Here is a 19,553-nt window from a genome sequence, read left to right as displayed (position 1 = left end):
AATCTTCGTGGCACCTTTCAAGGAGGACATCCAGCAGCTCACGTCCATCCTGGCTAATTTCAGGGAGGTCACTGGCCTTGTGACAAACTTGGAGAAGAGCACTATCGCGCCTATCTGATGTGCTGGTTTAACCTTGACGACGTGCTCGAGCGCTTCCCGGCCACGCGCTCGGCCTTCCCCATGCGCTACCTTGGCCTACCTCTATCGGTTTACCGACTTAGGAAGATTGATCTCCAACACTTGGTGGACAAGGCTGCCGAGAAGCTTGTGCCTTGGCAGGGGCGATTCATCACAGCTATTGGGCTTACGGAGTTGGTTAAATCAGTGCTCACGGCTAAGGAAACTTTTCATACCACAACGATTAAGCTACCGGAGAACACGGTGGGCGCCCTCAATAAGATTGAGAGGGCTTTCCTATGGGTTAAATTTGATAAAGTCTCCGGTGGGCAGTGCAAGGTCAGCTGGAGGTTAATCTGCAGACCAAGGGACTTGGTGGTTTGGTTGTCCTGGATCTGAACATGTATGCCCGAGCTCTACGTTTGAGTTGGCTCTGGTATGAGTGGAAAGAGCCCGAAAGAGACTGGGTTGGCATGGACAAACCCATGCGACTTGACGAACAAAGAGCTTTTCTATGCAACCACAACTAACACCGTGGGGGATCGCCGGAAGGTGAGGTTTCGACACTCCCCTTGGCTGGAGGGTAGGAAGAAGCCCAAAGATATGGCTCCATCCATATTTGTGATCTCCGCAAACAAGAACAAGTCAGTTAGGGAGGCCCTACATGACCTTAATTGGATCCAGTGGATCAATATAAATGACGGGCTATTGGTGTAGCATATTGAGCAATTTTGCACGCTCTAGGAGGGGATCCGGCGGGTGCAACTACATGATGACAGGGCTGATGGCATAGTATGGAACCTCACGACCGATGGAGTTTACTCTTCGGCCTTGGCCTACAGGGCGCAATTTGAGGGGACTGTGGCCACCAACATGACGAAGGTTGTCTGGGGTAATTGGGGGCCTCCCAAGTGCAAATTCTTCGCGTGGCTCGTCATCATGAATCAAATTTGGACGACGGATCAGCTACAGAGGAGAGGATGGCCAAATTGCAACTTCTGTCAACTCTGTAAGAGGGAGCCTGAGACGGCGGCGCACTTCCTTTTCTAGTGCAGGTTCTCCACACACATTTGGAATGCTTAAGTGTTGGCTTGATTGACGGTGTCCTGGACTAGGGGGTACTCACCACGTCATCTCCCGATCTGTTAGATTGGGCTGAGGACCCCCATGGCCGTATACTCAGGCAGAAATCACATATTTGACCTGAGGGCGAAATCAAATCACAAACTGACCTGCTTTCGAAAAAAATTCACTCTGCTGACCCTTTCGTGTGGCGCCCGACAGCTAGGCGCCGCACACTACTATGCAGCGCCCTTCCCTTAGGCGTCGCACATCCAGCCAGCGTGGCAGCCCTGGGCCAGTTTGCGGCCCCACAGACAGCAGTGCAGCGCCTAAGGCATGGGCGCCACACTGTGTAAAGTGTAGCGCCTATGGCTTGGGCGCTGCACATTGACTAAAGCCGCATTGGGCCAGTCCCTCCCAGGCAGTTCTTCCCTCTGAGGAAGTTGCTCTCTGTACAGAGAGCGGCGGCGGCGCCCCCTTCGGATCCCCCCCACACCCCTCTCAGATCTGAAGTTTTGAGGCCCGGATTCGATCTCCAATCCCTCCTACTAGGTAAACTCCTCCGTTCCCTTTCTTTTCCTCCGTTAATTCATTGCATTTTTATGGATTTGCCCAAGATTAGGTGGAATCTTTGATTTGCTTGGTTTGGATATTTGTTTGCCCAAGATTAGGTTGAACCTTTGATCCCCCCCACACTATATGATTCTTGTTAGTGAAACGTAGATTGTATATTTTTTTAGATATATACGAGATGCCTAGTTTTGTAGATAATTATGAGATGTTGAGTTTTGTAGCTATATGTGAGATGTTGATTTTTTTTAGATATATACTAAATGTTGAGTTTATTTGAAATATGAGATGTTGATTTACTTGAACACATATGACATACTAGATATATATGAGAATTTACAATCATTTGAGATGAACTCATATATGTTTATTTGAGATGAACTCATATATGTTTATTGTTTGAACTTTGTAAGGATGGTTTGGCTTCTCGACAATGCCATTGACACACAACACCGGGCCTACATGATGCGCGAGAAGGGGCTGGTAATAATGAGTAATCTAAATATTTAGCAAATTTGCCTTTAGTTGAAATTGACATGCCCTAAGATTTGTCATTACTTGTTTTTTGCAGAAGCTTGAACCTCTGAAGATTCGGTATCACGGGGTCTCTGGTCCTGCCATGCCTTACGATGAGCGGTACACACCGTACATCAAGCAGGCAGGACTACTCCCGTGGATTCAGTTGGTCAGCCGGTCGACGCCGAATCTGAACGCTCCACTGGTGTCCGCTCTTGCTGATCGGTGGAGGCCGGAGACGCACAGTTTCCATCTTCGGACTGGGGAGATGACCGTGACGCTCGAGGATGTCTCGTTGATCACCGGTCTTGCTATCGACGGGATGCCTCTCTGTATGAGCACCGATTCTGATGGGTGGCGCGAGCAGATGATTGCTCTTATCGGTATGGCTCCTACCGAGGCTGAGGCTGATGTAGAGGAGGGAGAAGAGCCGAAGAAGAAGGAAAGGAAAGCAGCCGGAGCTGCTTTCACGTGGATTCAAGCAAACTTTGCGCATTGCCCTGCGGATGCCACTGATGATGTGATACAGACACATGCTCGTGTCTATATGTGGTACGTTGTCTCGAGGACTTTGTTTCCTGACTCCACGGGCAAGAACGCTCCATGGATGTGGCTGAAGGCGTTGACCGTCTTCGATAGCAAATGGAGCTGGGGTTCAGCGACTCTTGTGTACTTGTACCGACAGGTAGTTGGTTTGTTTTGTTATCAACTCATTTGTTCATTACCAATGCAACCTTGCTGTCAAATTAACATTGTTTTCCTTTCATATGCAGCTGGACGATGCGTGTTGCAGGATCACAGATAGGGCAGGCATTGGTGGTAATATGCTTCTACTTTCTGTATGGAGCTGGGAGCGTCTGCCTGTTGGACGCCCGAAGAGCGTCAGGTTTAATCCTTGGTATGAAGATGAAGATGACGACTTACGGCGCCCCACTTGGGCTTACAAGTGGGATGTGGTTTCCGAGATGACGAACGATGTCAATCTCATGTACCAAAAGTACATTGCCGAGTTGGACACGATTACGCCTGAGCAGGTAACGAGGTCATTACTTCAGTCATTTCTCATGCTTGCCTGAAAAAAGTCACCAATTTTGCATTGTTGCCCTATTTCATAGGTGGAATGGCAGCCATATGGCGCCGATGACAGACTTGGGTACACCCCGGAGTTTTCCATCAACCCGATGTGCTTGCGGGATAGGGATCTCTGGCTTATGCGGTGCCCACTGATATGCAACTGGGCTGTTGAGTTTCATTTGCCACATCGCGTGTTTCGTCAGTTTGGTCTGTTCCAGCCTCACCCGCCGGAATGGGTGGATACGGACAAAGCACTTCATAGGTAAGAGAGCGTATTGACTAAGCATCGTCAGTCCTTCTTGATTTTGCTAATGTTTGGTATTGTACCATGCAGGTTGGACAGGAGAAGGCAGCGGAAGATAAAGGACTGGGACAAGCATCATGCTTCGTATGTTACCCGCTTCCAGCTTTGCGTGGAGCAAGCTCGTAGCAGTGCACGCGCCCAGCTTCGTGAGCATAACCCACTTGCTTTTGATAACTACATACGATGGCTTCTTGAAAATACTCGAGTTGAGATATGCCCGCCGGCATATAATGAGGATATTCTTGAAGAACCCGTGAACTTTGAGGATCTATCAAAGGGGAAGTACAACAGAGATGTCAGGGTAGGGCAAGGAGTCCCTGCTGTTCCGGTGATTAACTATGTGGTAAAGTGTTCCTTCTTTACTTTCCCGTTGGCCGTATTACACATGTCTGAATGGCTAACGTGTTCATTCTTTCTCATCCGCAGCGCACCGAGATCAAGAAAGCAGCTGATGAGAGCCAGTCTATTCTGGAGAACACACCGGTTGGAAAAGGCAATGATGATGGTTCACTACGAGCATTCCTCAAGGTACATATCGCATTCACTATGAGAGCCAGTCTATGTTGCGGAGTTTGATATCTTCCACACTTGTTCATGTTACAGCGTCAGGCTAGGAAGTTAAGGCGGTTATCGAATCTTCTCGGTTGCCGTGATCCCGAATTTGATGAACCATCTGCCTCCAGGTCTGGTACACCATCAGACCCCTCATCTCACCATCAGGGGGATGATGTGAGTTCCTCATATGCTTATCTGGATGATGAGGGTGCGGTCACCCAAGAGGTATGACTAATCCTTTAGATGTGATTCTCACTTGATTACGACGCCGGTCTTCACCATATTGTTTGATTGTGTGATAGGGCCATGACATTGATGATGACATGACTTTGGCGGACGCTCAACTTCGGTCCCCATATGTGTTCAAGCCTAGGCAGCCCAGACGCCGGTACACGCCCAACGACTTTGACAACAGAGGCAACCCAAAGGTGGTCGTAGGGACCTCGCGGATGGCTAGCTTGGATCATGAGGCGGAGGAGGAAGTGCAGGAAGAGGAGGCTCGTCCACCCAGGAAGAAGAGGATTGCCTGCAGGCGTGGCACCAGGAACACGCGTGGAAAGCATTAGTGCTTGTGTTTGTTAGTGCTCTTGTAGCTGTTTCATTAGGTTGATGAACTTGTGAGGCTATGTTATATGTTGGTGAACTCTTACTAGTGTGGTATTTGTGTTTGCGAACTAGTAGTAATGTTGAATTGTCCTAAATGATGTGATGTTCAAGTTATTAGTTGTCTTTGTTCAGTATTTGTGTTTACAGTAATTTTAGTTATGTTGAACAAGTTATGTGAGTGCTGCATGAGCCCAAAATGGCATCTGTTTCTGTAGTTTGGCAGTTAACAGCACTGCAGCGCCCAACAGCTAGGCGCTACACTGTACTGTGCAGCGCCCAACGCTTAGGCGCCGCACCATACAGTGCAGCGCCCGTCTCATAGGCGCTGCTCAACTGGCCATGGCTATCCAAAGAGCCACAGAAGGCTTGCAGCACTGACCATCCACGAAAATTACCAAGTCAGAGTGCAGCGCCCGAGAGCCAGGCGCTGCACTGTACTGTGTGACGCCTATCCCTTGGGCGCTGCACAATGTAGTGCAGCGCCTGTGTTCTGGGCGCTGCACGGCTGTTTACTGGAAAAACAAAGTTTACAGCACATTCATTTCACCGGAACATCATAATACTTACAATGACTGCAGCATCACAACAATTTGAACAAACACAAATTTTATGCCGATGAGTTCATAACTTCAAACAATTCAAACATTACTACGACATGGTTCACGATACATTCATTACAAATGACAAATGGCAGCTTGCCCTCACAAGTTCACCAACATCTCACATGCCCTAGAAGATAGTTCACCAACATCTCGCATGCCCTCACAAGTTCACGACACATTCATTAGAAGATAGTTGACGACGAGTGCACCGAAGCGAAGTCCCTACTGAGTAGAGAGAGGCCATTTCCCCTTCTTGTCACGTGCCGAGTCATCCTCTTGCGCCTCGTGAGCCTTTGCAAGCTTTCTTGCCCTCTCCTCCTCACGGGCAAGTTTCGCTTGGCGTGCCCCCTCCTCCTCTCGTTTCTTCCGCTCCATCCTCTCCTTCTGACGATGCTCTTCCTCCAAGCCTCTTCGAAACGATTCTTCGAACCGCCGTTGCCGCCCAAGACAATCTTAGTATTGGTCCTTTTTGACATCTTCTGGCACTTCAAGATCTATCCACGTGAAGTACTTGCATAGAGGAGGCGGTGACTACATACAAAATTTATGTTAGTGTCGACACACATTTGATAGTAACATTTTACTTCTCGAGTTTACCGGTGGTTGGTCATAGGTGTTAGTTGGAAGTGCACGATCATAAGCATAGTTCGGGCATACAAAATATCTCCGCCCTTCCGTCCATGATTTCTTTCGGTCGGTGGACACCTTCACCTTGCAAACATCTCCACACCAACATGGCGGGATGTTGACATCTTTCTCCTTCACCTTGTCCAAAGATGCGTCCTCCCACTTGTTCGGCATGTCTTCTTGGTTAGCACACGGTGGCCTCGTCATGGAACCGGATGAAGCCATGCCTACAAAACCGAGAATTCTTGGTTAACCCTAACCCCCACTTAACAATAACCACAACCCTAACCATAGCATAACCCTAACACCAACATCAAACACACATAACCCTAACCCTAGCATACTATGAAAGCCTAACCATACCAAATTAGCAAAGAAACATAACATGATTCAACACAAATTTGCAAATCCAAGCCAAAACTAGGGTTTCCCCAAAGTAGCAAGATTTGAGCAAATGTGACAATTCCTATGGATGAAAACGAGGGGATCGGAGGAGATTATCTTAAGGGAGGGGTTGGCTTCGAAATCCAGGGTCAAATACTCCGGATTTGCAAGATTTGAGAAGGATTTGAGAGGGGGAGAGGGGAAGAGAGGAGGGGCGCAAGTCTAAGGGTTTGGGTGGGGTGGGGGTGGGAGGGGAGAGAGGGTGGGGCCAGCCTAAGTGGAACACAGACTATGCAGCGCCTAACAAACGGGCGCTGCACATTACAAGTGTGGCGCCTAGGACTTAGGCGCTGCAGTGCTGTCTGTGGGGCCGCAACTGGACCAGGGCTGCCACGCTGGCAGGAGGTGCGACGCCTAAGGGAAGGGCGCTGCATAGTAGTGTGCGGCGCCTAGCTGTCGGGCGCCACACGAAAGGGTCAGCGAGTGAATTTTTTTTGAAAGCAGGTCAGTTTGTGATTTGATTTTGCCCTCAGGTCAAATATGTGATTTCTGCCGTATACTCATGGGCCAGTTCGGACAGCTGCCGCATACAAGGAAGATTCTACAAGACTTGGCGATCAAGACAAGGACTCCTCCCCACCGGCGTTTTCGGCTAGGACTCTTGTTATCCTAGGCCTCTGGTGCATTATATAAACCGAGGCCAGGCTAGTTGATAGAGGATATAAGAACAATCATAATCATAGGCTAGCTTTTAGGGTTTAGCCTCTACGATCTCGTGGTAGATCAACTCTTGTAATACTCATATCATCAAGATCAATCAAGCAGGAAGTAGGGTATTACCTCCATCGAGAGGGCCCGAACCTGGGTAAACATCGTGTCCCCCGCCTCCTGTTACCATTAGCCTTAGACGCACAGTTCGGGACCCCCTACCCGAGATCCGCCGGTTTTGACACCGACATTGGTGCTTTCATTGGGAGTTCCGTTGTGTGATCGGCAAAAGGATCAATGGCTCACCCGCAGGTCAACTGCGACGCCGGCATCTTCGTCGCTGGCTCGACTGGTCACCTTGGCTCGACCGAGGACCGCGCTCCATCTCCGATCGTCATGTTCGGACGGGGGCCTTCATCAAAATCAACTCCGATCTTTATCATGATCATAGAGGAATCATCCATGGAGCTCGAGGGCTCAACGTCAACATTGCCCTCGGGCGGCCGTGCTGTTTTCCTGGACAGCGAACTTGTGTCCGCCGTCACCACCTCCTCGAGCATCGGTTTGACGATTGCTTCGGTGGAATAGTGCGGAATTACGTCTACAACAGCCATGCAAAATTTCGTCGAGTTCCGATGGAGGAATCTCCGACAATCTACGATATACCGGAGCCCTGTCAAATCTGGACGGGAATCTGGACGAGTTTAGGGTGTGGTCTCCAGAGCCCAGCTCGGAGGTCCTTTGGAAGACCCAACCGTTCATCTACTGCGGAATTCCCATATCTACCACCCCTCCAAATTTCAGCTCGATCCGACGGTTCAAACTCCGGGAGCCTTCTAATGAGTGGACCAATTTTCGGATCTGTTTTCTGCGCGAATACGGATCCGACCCGAATTCATGTTTCTCTATGAACGTGATATTGGACAACCTTTTTAAAGGAATTCTCTTCTAGGGTATTGTGTGTTGTTTTTAAACACGTGCCCATAAAATTTTAAGCCTCCTCTGAGGTCGTCTTCATCATCATGCTGGTGTCAAACCAGTCCGGCAATATTGCTCCAAGGCTGCCGACCTGCGCTAGACACGTCGTCGCTTTGCTGAGCCGAGCTCGACTTCTTCGGATCATCATCTCGGCAAGCCGAACAAGAGTTCGGCATCGCGAAGGATAAATCATCACCAACATCGCCGCCCCACGGATTACACAGAGCGGGCACACCGGCATCGCCGCACTGTCACTTCATCAAGCCGGCATTGACCACGTCACGACCTGCATCGGCAGGGCCGCACTGTTGCTCCTTCAAGCCGGTGTCCATCACGCCGACCTACTTCGACTCATCGACTGACATCGAGGCTTCGACATCTCGGCTGGACCGGGGGCTTCGCCATCTCTTCATCAACCTACTCCGGAGACTTCGGCGTCACTAGCCGACCAGCTCCGTCACGTTAGCTGGACCGAGGGCTTTGCCTCGGCGAGCCAACCTTTGCCAGCATCGCCATGCCGTCGCTTTATCGCCCATCAGGCAATGGGTGTGCGGATCGAGTCCCAATTCTGGGAATCATCTTTCTTCGGATTGCTACAACAAATAAACCAGGTGCTATTAATCCTAGTATTTTTTGCTTGTTTGGGTTCATTTTTCCCAAAGAATTATTACTCTGGTTTGTCCATCATATGTACGCAGGTCTATCAAATGGTGGCCGCATTAACGACGGTCGCATGGTGGTTCGGTCAGTTTCCGTACATAGTCCGGCGAACGCCGCATCCGGAACTCGGACCGACCTGTGAATTTAGGCTTTGCCACGCCTTTACCGCATCACGCCGACGCCCTGCATCGACATTGACTTCGGCGCCAAGCCATATTTCTTTTATTACTCACTTTGCATAAATTATTTATTATGCAACGATTTTTTATTACTATTATATCCGGTTTGCACTATTTTTTGTGCACAGGAAAATGATCCGGGCTGGGCAGTATCGTCAACTCGGCGTACTGACATACCACGTCACCTCGGCTGGACGGGGGGCTTCGTCAACACTTCATTACCCCATGTCGGGGACTTCGGCATCACTCTGCCGGCCTGCATTGACCGTGCTATGTCACCACTTCGGAGTGTCGAGCTCTTTGCTCCGCCACCTCGGGACCGGCTTGGGGGATGGAACCTTGTCCCGCATCAAGCTCGGACCGCGTCATCAATACCGAACACATTAACCAGCTAAGTTGCCTTCATGCTCAAAGTTTTAAATTTTTAACTTGTGTTCGGTTCGACCAAGCATTATACTTTTTTGGAAAAAAAGTTGCTTGTAAAAAATCTCCTTGTCAAAACTTTGTTTGTGACACACAAAGTAAAATACCCCGTTTACTTGGGGGCTTCCTTTATGAAGCCTTTCCTCTTGCAAATGGTTATACTTGTACGGCTTCGTTCCTTGTTCGTGTATTACGCCAAAATATGCACCATGTTAGCTTAAGCGATTTGCAAGCTGGGTTGCCTCGCTCCTGTGTTTACCCCTACGTTCCCTATTGTTCGGCTAGGGAGTAAAGGGAGCACCTCTGCGATTGTCACGATCGGGTCATCCGAGCCGGACCTCAGACTGGGTGAAGCCGAAAGCTAGCGCTCTTATTGTTTTCAATTATGGTCGGCACACAACAGAACTCATGAGTACAAAAAATCTATTGCACAAGTCTCATAGTAGCAATGAGCAACCAAGAAAGGTATCGGTGGGGGTACTATTTTCCTCGAAGATGCTTCTTACACATCGCCAGTAATATAGTATAAGTTCCCTGAGCGTGCTTTGTCTATTACAGCCTTATGGCCTGATTGCCTGGTTATCGGAAACACCGTCGATATTCTCGACAGGTGGAGTACATAACACTTTTCAGCCCTTGACCGAAGAGGGAGAAGCCGACGGTCGGTTAAGACACGTTTAAAGTTCAGGTGAACACATATATGATATAAGTACTTAGGTACATAGAATCATTTTACATAAAATTCTTTTACCCAAGTCACTTGGGGCTCTTAAATTTATATGAGCCGTTTTATAATAAGTGTTCTTCTTCTTAGTCGTTGCAAAGTTATTATTATTATTATTTATCACTCCTTTTTTCGACACGAGTGTGTGGTCACTAGCCGGGGAGCCTAATTTCTCTCTAAAAGCCGCTAGAGTTTAGTTTACTAAACTGGCCTAATGAGAAGTACTCCGCCTTCGGGATAGGAGGTTGAAGCCATAGGCTGACCCGCTTGAAGTCTTGAGATAGGATGTGTCATGTTAAAGCACGACAGAAACACTTTTTTTTTCTAAAGTCCAATTTTCCGATTGGCACCGAACACTTGATCTTGTTCGGACGTCAGGTTTTCACTGACTTTTTTGGTTCTCCAAGCCTATGGCACTTTTAAACTATTGGTGTGTTTCCAGCATTAGTCTCGTAGTGCAACGCCGGACACCTTTAGAGATTCGGCAAAAACATTCTCGGATATTGCCATATATGCATCGGTTTCGAATTGTGTCTCCGGTCAATAGTTGGGTTGCCCGGCTCGTGTGCTTGCCTCCTACGTTCCGCTTTGTTCGGCTAGGTGTGCAAAGGGAGAACCACTGCGATTGTGCTTCCAACTCGCGTGGTTAAGCACCTCAATGGAGAAAGCCGAAAACTGACTGTCACAATAGGCGTAAACTGGTCAGCGATCCGATGACTATGTTAAATGACGGGCCGTTCATAACATTGGCCGAAGTGTTTACGGCTTGACCTCAGCTGTCGCCGAACACTAACGGGGGCTCATAGCTAGCTTCCCCAGTATAAAGCTTCTATGACTAAGCGAAAGTTATAAAGCCCGCACATCTGATTGCCTCGTTTCTGCTAACACAACCACCTTCGGGCACCGAGACGTCGGCTAAGGGTTGTTTTGTTATTGCGGAAACACCCTGCGTAGTATCTACCAAGGGGTAGAAGCCGACGATGGGCCACTTTCAACTGATAAAACGGTCGCAATGGAGTCAAAATAATGATGTAAAGTGCTTGGATAAATAGAATCATTACACATAATCTGTGATTTTACTCTGGACATCGATCCTTAATTCGGCCACCCGTGCCCACATTAAGGCTCGGGGGCTACTAGGCTTTGCGCTCATTATGTACAAATATTAAAGGGGCACATCGATCCCCTGATCTGGTGTTGTCACCCGACCAGTGTCTCGGGGGCTACTAAATTGCCTATTCAATGCAGAAAATTCAAAGGGCTCAGTGTTCGGCTTGATCGAATTATAGGAAAGCGCGTCTTCGGACAACAATAAGTACCATCTGGACCTATCTGGCATCAAGCTAATATATCACGGTGACTTCTCACGACCCTCTCACAGGGGCCCGTTCACCGATCACTATTATCTCTAATATATTACACTGCGTTTTTATTCCTATGTATGCTGCCGAGCTAAGAGTTGATCCTCAGGCCGATTTCGCACATCGGCCTGAGTCTCAGGGGCTACTGGGAACAGCGGTTTCATGTTTTCCTTCAGGTGCATCTCGGGTTTTAGACTGGATATACATATACTGGCTATATACCTCGGCAGAGAATAAACTGCACTAGTTAAAAATATTCACAAAAAACCAGCCCGCGGTCGGGGTGGTGCGCCACCTTGGAAGCAGTCCGGCATAAAGCTCGGGCGCCAGCGGCTAGCTTCATAGAGGGCATTTCCGGCATTAAGCTCGGCTAAACTCCTTTGACTTTTTTGAACCAGGATGATCTCTATGACATCTTGGATATAGTCCGGCGTTGGAGCTCGGATACATTTCGGCGTTGGAGCTCGGAAGCAGTCCGGCATTGGTGCTCCGCTGCAAAAGATACCTCGAATGCAGTCCAGCGTGAGAGCTCGGACGCAAGAGGACACTGCCTCCCGGGAACAACTTCAAACCCGAGGTGTGGCATAAAAATAACAAGGCATTGATAAAGGCCGGAAACTTAGAGGGGCTCCTCGGATGCCCGACGTGTAAACTCTTCGGATGCACTTCGGCGATCCTCAAGATCGAAGATGAGAAGATTTGTTGAACTAGTTTTCAAGACGTACGACCGAAGATGAAGAACAGTTCGGAAGAATCGAGGAGCGTCCCTAACTTGAAGACCGGTTTAGGGGGCTACTGACGGTGTCCTGGACTAGGGGGTACTCGCCACGTCATCTCCCGATCTGTTAGATTGGGCCGAGGACCCCCCATGGCCGTATAATGGGCCAGTTCGGACAGCTGCCGCATACAAGGAAGATTCCACAAGACTTGGCGATCAAGACAAGGACTCCTCCCCACCGGCGTATTCGGCTAGGGCTCTTGTTATCCTAGGCCTCTGGTGCATTATATAAACCGAGGCCAGGCTAGTCGATAGAGGATATAAGAACAATCATAATCATAGGCTAGCTTTTAGGGTTTAGCCTCTACGATCTCGTGGTAGATCAACTCTTGTAATACTCATATCATCAAGATCAATCAAGCAAGAAGTAGGGTATTACCTCCATCGAGAGGGCCCGAACCTGGGTAAACATCGTGTCCCCCGCCTCCTGTTACCATTAGCCTTAGACGCACAGTTCGGGACCCCCTACCCGAGATCCGCCGGTTTTGACACCGACATTGATGTTCCAGAGTTGGATATTGCCGCCTGGGCCAGTGTCCCGTCGGTCAAGCAATGGTGGGAGAGGACCATCCTCGAAAGGGGCCATAGGAGGAAGGCGGTGTCCTCTTTTCTAATGCTTGTCTCATGGGAGTTATGCAATGAGAGGAATGCGAGGGTGTTCCAAAAGAAAGTTATATGCCGCCTGTTGTGGTCGACCGCATCAAAGCAGATTTCAGAAATTGGGTACTAGCTGGGGCAAAACACTTCGGATCTTTCATGTCGCGAGAGTAGGCTTTTGTTTCTTTCATTTGTGGAGGAGTAATGACCTTCTTGAGACCTTGTTACCTTTTTTCTTTACTAATGAGATGAGGTAAACTTTGGTATCCATTTCAAAAAAAAAAAAAAGTGTCTGCATCGAGAGTTTGAAGCATTTCTCCAAACTGTCGATGGGGTGACAGAGTTAAAAAAATCTCAATTCTAAAAGGCCGAGGGCCGCTGGGTACAACCTGTTTGCTAGTAGTAATTCTTATCTTCATGGAGAAAGAGCTCTTCCTTTTAGAAGGCCAGTCACAGCTGACAATCTTATCATTTCTCATATGAGATACAATTTCAGGTTCCTCTGGTGCAGACTCTTTTTTTTAATCTCTTTACAGAAGTACATGCTTCCTTTCTACAAGTATGCTTTACACGAACTTCAACTTTGGCCGCTCACAATTCCAGCGGCTTTAACATCAAAACTTTCCATAAGAGAGTCAACAGCAGCGAAAAAATCGACACAAAATAGTAGCCTACATCACCTCTGTAATAGTGGGCAAAGGTCTTTACATTGATCAAACACACACATCCGCTGACCAGCAAACAATTGCCTGGACCTCCAAGCAGTGGCAGTTGCTCAGCAGTCGATGCTGCTGCAGGCTCCGGTGGCGACGGTCTCGGCACCGGTGATAAAGGGATCGATCTTGACCCAGAGGAGGGAGAAGACCGAGGCCAGCAGGACGGACCAGAGTATGACGATGGTGGGAGTCCGGTTCTGGCGGCCCATGAGACCCTTGAGGAACGGGTACAAGTGCATAATCACCCACATGGCGAAGAACACCTTGCCGAAGAGCGGCCCCCATGACTCGTAGCCGCTGTTGAGCGCGTCCGAGAACCCGGCCACCACGCCGACCAGGTTGAGCACCAGGATCGTCGTGGGCGGGATCAGCACCGTCGTCCACTTGAACACATACAGCTCAGCGAAATCGCCGTCCTCCGCGGCCTTGCTCGTGACCGTGAAGTTGGTGTCCAGCCCGATGACCATCTTGAGGATACCCTGGAACACCGCAAAGAGATGAGCAGACACGCCTCCGATGACCCAGAACTGCTCGTTGCGCCACCAGTCCTCGATGCCAATGCCGCTCCACCGCAGCTCCAGGACACTCGTCAGGATGATGGAGGTGAAGAGACCAAGAAACCATATTGTTGCGGCATTGGAGAGCTGTATTGATAGCAAGTGAGCAATGTTATCAGCAAGTGAACAATGTTATCGGCGTTAAACATGGGGCATATATGTTCAGAAATCTTACGATTGGAATGATGAATTTGCCAGTGAGCAAGCAAATGGCAGGCAGGCAGCAGTATGCGACGAGAGGAACAGAGGTGAAGGGGTAGACGATGGTGTTGATGTAGGACAGCCTCTGGAGCCATCTGAGACGGCCACCGCCGTAGCCATACCACAGCGGGCAATGCCGGCTGAAGAAGATCTCGACAGAACCGAGAGCCCACCGAAGAACCTGGTGCAAACGATCGGAAAGGTTGATTGGGGCTGATCCCTTGAATGCGGGTCTTATCGGCATGCAGTAGATTGATCGCCACCCACGGCAATGCATCTTAAACCCAGTCAGAATATCCTCTGTAACTGAACCATAGATCCAACCAAGCTGAGACAAAAGCAGAAACAAGCAGTCATGCCTAGTGAACAGAGCAAAATAACTTGAGGCATTGTCAAGCAATAATTTGACATAAGTATAGACACTGAAGAGCAAGAACTAACCTCTTTTCCCCATTCAGTTTTCTCTTCATATCCACAACTAATGACATGAATGGCTTCTTTAATCAGTGTAGAAGGGTCTACAGACTCAGGAACACCCCCATTCTCCATAAGAGTTGATTCAATGAATACCGATGACTGTCCAAACGACTTCTCAAAGCTCATCTGGGAGATAAGCATGGACCGCTCATACTCGTCGTAGTCTGCAAAAGCGACCAATGTTACGAAAACACAATTCTTAAGATTTAGAACATTTTATTCCACGTAGTTCGTGCACTTACTGTCGATTTCCCGTAGATTGAAAATAGCAGATTCAAGGTCCTCTCGTCTGGAGTCTCTGTGCATTTCCTTCTCAGTTTTTTCAACCTTTTTCTTAGGACAGCAGCAGCAGCAGAATGAACAAGCCGACGATTTTGGAAGGGCAGGCAGAGATGGTGGCCCATAACCGTAGAGTGCTTGCCTATAGAAACAACAACCAGTTCCCACATAAACCGGTCCTTGGATGCCATCAAGCCCTTTCATGTTAACCTGTGCATGATAAGTATGAACATATAAGTTGGGTAAAGATACTCACATTTTTTCTGAGAGAGAGAGAGAAGGTAAAGATACTTAGATGGAATAAACATCAGTGGCATAATGCTTACGTCAAAGAACACGACGTTCCTATTGGCATAACGATCACTGCGATCAATCCCATCGAATCTCTGTGGAAACTGGACATAACAGACATCTCTACCGACAGAAGGATCCATCATGAAGCACATTGCTTCACGCACAGCTTTGCTGTTGTTAACATAGTGATCACAGTCAAGGTTAAGAATGTAGGGAGCATTTGTCAAAACAGCAGACACTCGGACCTGCCAAATAAGATAATTATTCAGTAACCTAGTATTCAAGAGATTTTTTTTCAAAATAAATAATAAATGGGATAATTATCTTTAAAAAATGATTTACCAGAGCATTCATAGCCCCCGCCTTCTTGTGGTGTTGATACCCTGGCCTTTTCTCTCTTGAAACATATACTAGCCGAGGAAGCTCATTTCCATCGTAGTCGCGAGCACCGGTCTCACCAAGGAAAACCTGCAACCAGAAGTCAGAAATATGATAAGGGTAAGCATCATATATTAGAGAAGCATCAATTCCACATCTGCAAACCACGACTTGCTCTTAATCATGTAAGTGGAACCTGATCTCATGTAAGTTCAGCTTCAATGAGGAAATTTGAGACAATGGTGACTAATCGTATGCTGAACAATGAATGAATGATTTAGACACAATGCCCTGAAAAATCGACTACCTAATAGATCCTGATTTTTTTATTTGTAAAGGTTGTAAATCATGAACATTTCGTTATGTCTTAATATCTTAAGAGGTTAAAGAAAGTAGGCACTTTGCCGTTGCTTATATCTTGATATAAAAGCAAAAGCAAGCCTTATATAGAGCTTTCAAGTACAAATAGAAGCGTACACTTCATTGTTATGACATGTATAAACTTCAATACTGAGGTAAGAACTTACAGTTACTGTCAAAGATCTCCTTATATGTTCTTAAAAAAAGATTAACCCATAACATTTCTTGGATTGATATTTCAGTAGTGAAAAGAAAGTTACCTGAATCATGCCGGGGTGGTCACGAGAGTTGTTCCCAGGCCATGGTGTCCCATCCTGCATGACCCAGCCTTCCTCAGGTGTCTTCTGAGCCTTGGCAACCAAAGCATTTATCCTCACCTTGAACTCTTCATAATCTCTCTGCACGAAACACAATGCTTATTTACATGACTAACAGCAAAATGGAACTGCCAAAATAAAGGACGTTATCAAACTGTCCAATCCAAATATACCTTCATAGCCCTACGCTCCTTGACGAAAGACGGGTGTATTTTGTCCTTCAAGTAGTCAATCTTCTGTGAGAAGTAGAACTCAGGAGTTCGTGGCTCAATGGAGAACTTCTTGCAAAATGGAACCCATCTCCTTGCAAATTCCGCAGTTTCAGCAAGTGATTCAAACGTGAGCATCGCAGCTCCATCGTCAGAGACGTAGCACGAAATTTTCTCAACAGGATAGTCCACCGCAAGAATGGACAGCACAGTGTTCGCAGTGATTAGCGGAGGCTCTTTCAATGGATCCACTGTACTGACAAAGAAATCCACAGGTGCTAACCCAGAATCTTCTCCATCTCCATATCTGTAACATGGATGGATTATGAAATTCAGTACAAACAATGCTTACTGATAAATAAACAGTTTTAGTGGTACTACTACCGGGCATACCGTGCAATCAGCCTATCAACGTAAGTCTCTCGGTTGACAGGACACCACTTGGGAAATTGATCCAAGATCCAGGAGAAACCGAACCAGATCTCACATATGACTGAAGTCAGCCAGAGACCAAAGGCGCTGTCAACAGGGTTGGTGATACGGTAGTGGAAGAAGAGCCCGAGAACAACTAGCCGCATAATGATGACTGCCCTGTAAGGTGTGAGCTTGTTCTTCGATATAGGGATGATCCGGGAAAGTGGCTCATATGCATCTGTCAAACTGCAAAATCGTTTGGTGTGTCACAATAAATTGATAGCATATTAAAATTAAAACACTTGAATTATATGCACCAACCAACTCGCCCAAAATTCTAAGCTAATGGGCGAAGGTGATACAATGCATTTCAGCAAAACACCATGTCATTTTATAATGTAGCAGAGGCGAAGCTCAAAAAGGTCTTGAAATAAGCCAGGGGAGAATATAATGGCAGACAAGTTAAACATATTGATTCCACAACTTAGGAAGATCCAGATGTTAAGATGTACTAACAAGAAGGTGTGGTTAATGGTTATAGACCAAGCTAAGCAACAAACTGTGTGACTTTTTCTAGGGGACAAATTGTGTGACTTGGGTGTAAATGAAGCATGTTAATGAGATATGAAGTGTGAATACAATATCACATTTTCAGCTTAGTTTTAAGCTATTTTCCCCAGTACATGGGAAATATATGGGATCTGGTAAGATAGTCATATGAGACATTAAGGTCAATTTCAAATATAACTGGCATCTAGCTCATCTAGAAAAATCTTGGGTGTGAATCAGATAACTATATACTCCCTCCGTCCCAAAAATAAGTGATTGTTATGATTATACCTAAAAATGATTAAGGAGAGATTTACAAATATTCATTTATTCAGAGACATTGATAGACATAAAAGCTCTAGAGTAATCAATTTAAGGATGTATAAATGGATGCGCCATTCTTACTCCTTTTCTTCCATGATCTGTTCTTCCACAGGCGGAACTTGTGCTTTAGCTGCAGCCTTTTTCACTGAGGCTTTCTTCTCATTCTTCTTCTCCTTCCAACTATCAACCCTGTTCTTCCAGATGGGCTTCCCGGATTCGTCATTCAACTCTTCAAATCCAGAGTGAGTGAAAAAAATTCAGTACTCAAGCGACATCAGAGTAAGGTAAAAAGCCCAAGCAAAGTAGAGAAGTATGCCTACCACTCCCAACTCCAGACATGCTGCTAAGGGTCCTGGCATGACTTACTACATCCTGTTGCACCAAAATCACATCCAACATTGTCAGAACTGTAGGAAATTCCCCTTCCTTGAGGGGTGTGTGTTCAGCTGATCTACACAAAACCGGACAGTTGAACGAATAAATGACTTCACCTGGCGATCGCTGAGTTGGTTCGCCATTGTGACCCGCCCACGCAGGCCCTCGGCGACGAGCTGGTCCTCCACCGCCGCCTCCTCCTCCTCTTCCACGGCGATCCCCTTGCCATGCGCTGGAACAGAACAGAGAGCAAACTCATCAGCGCAAACCCCCTCGCTGGGCTGGGCTGCCAAGCTTCTGTCAGAGGAAAACGGACCTGGGTCGGAGACGGCGTACTCCCCGCCGCAGCGCGCGCAGGCGGCGCGGCCCTCGGCGACGTCCTCGTCGAGGCACGCCTTGCAGAGCGCGTAGCTGCAGGCGCGGCAGGCGGCGTGCGCGTCGTCCCCGCAGGCCGCGCAGGGAGGATGGGTCCCCGGCTCCATCGTGGCTCCTCACTACTCACCCCTCCTCGCCGGCGCGCGGGCGACTGGAGCGGCAGTGGCCGGAAGGGTGGGGAGTGGAGTGGGAGAGAGGGGGAGGGATAGGCTCAGCGTGCCGGAGGTTGGATGCGTGGTGATATAGCCACGGCCGCGCGCGCGGGGGTGCGGTGGCGTGGCGCTGGCAGGCGGTGGGTGGGGTTGGGGCGTCGGCATCGCATCGGCGGGTGGATGGAAAGAATGGAAGCAAAGGTTTGGCCGCCTGAGCGGGCAGGGGAGGGGCGCAGAGGCGGGGCGGCGTGCGGCAGGTGTTTTTCGCGGGAGGGAGGGAGGGGGGATTTTGCGGGGTTTGGAAGCGAAGGTGACGGGCGATTGGGCGGGGCGTAACCTGCAAGGCGGGCGGGTCGGAGGTCGGGGGCAGGTTGGTGGTGTGCTCGGTGTCGTCGGTGCGGGGCCCGGGGCGAGGTGAGAGCAAGAAGGGATCGCTCGCGCTGCGGCGTCGCTTTTGACAGCACGTTTTCTAACTCGCGACCGACGCGACGGCGAAGGGCGAGGAGGGAGGGGGGGTCGTGCTATGCGGAGGACGAAATTGGAGGCAAATTGCAGATGCGCACGCACCTGCAGGCCCAGCATCAGCATCGATCATCCGCGTTGATTCTGCACTCGTTTGCACCCGAAAATTGCTTGTCCGAAAAATCTTGTCTCAAGCTTATTTCTCAAATGGATGTATCTAAGACTAACTTGGTGCTAAATACATTAATTTGAGGGACAAGCTTTCCCGGACGGAGGAAGTAAAAATCAG

The 19,553-nt window shown here is 48.4% G+C and overlaps 1 protein-coding gene across 1 annotated transcript; it reads right to left on the bottom strand.

The window, feature by feature from the left end:
• Nucleotides 1-13,239: 13,239 nt before the first annotated feature.
• Nucleotides 13,240-18,897, bottom strand: LOC123079172 (cellulose synthase A catalytic subunit 4 [UDP-forming]). The gene is made up of 13 exons (XM_044501861.1): nucleotides 18,592-18,897; nucleotides 18,392-18,507; nucleotides 18,221-18,272; nucleotides 17,982-18,129; nucleotides 17,007-17,273; nucleotides 16,578-16,920; nucleotides 16,348-16,485; nucleotides 15,692-15,817; nucleotides 15,382-15,594; nucleotides 15,019-15,265; nucleotides 14,741-14,940; nucleotides 14,274-14,627; nucleotides 13,240-14,185 (listed from the first exon to the last, which is right to left on the bottom strand). The coding sequence occupies exons 1-13, from the start codon at nucleotides 18,755-18,757 to the stop codon at nucleotides 13,601-13,603; spliced, it is 2,955 nt and encodes a 984-aa protein (XP_044357796.1). The 5' UTR covers nucleotides 18,758-18,897; the 3' UTR covers nucleotides 13,240-13,600.
• Nucleotides 18,898-19,553: the final 656 nt, after the last annotated feature.

The sequence above is a fragment of the Triticum aestivum genome, chromosome 3D (assembly GCF_018294505.1).
Source record: "Triticum aestivum cultivar Chinese Spring chromosome 3D, IWGSC CS RefSeq v2.1, whole genome shotgun sequence".
NCBI lineage: Eukaryota > Viridiplantae > Streptophyta > Magnoliopsida > Poales > Poaceae > Triticum > Triticum aestivum.
Note: the sequence above shows the minus strand (reverse complement) of the source record. Positions and strands in the feature narration are given on the sequence as shown.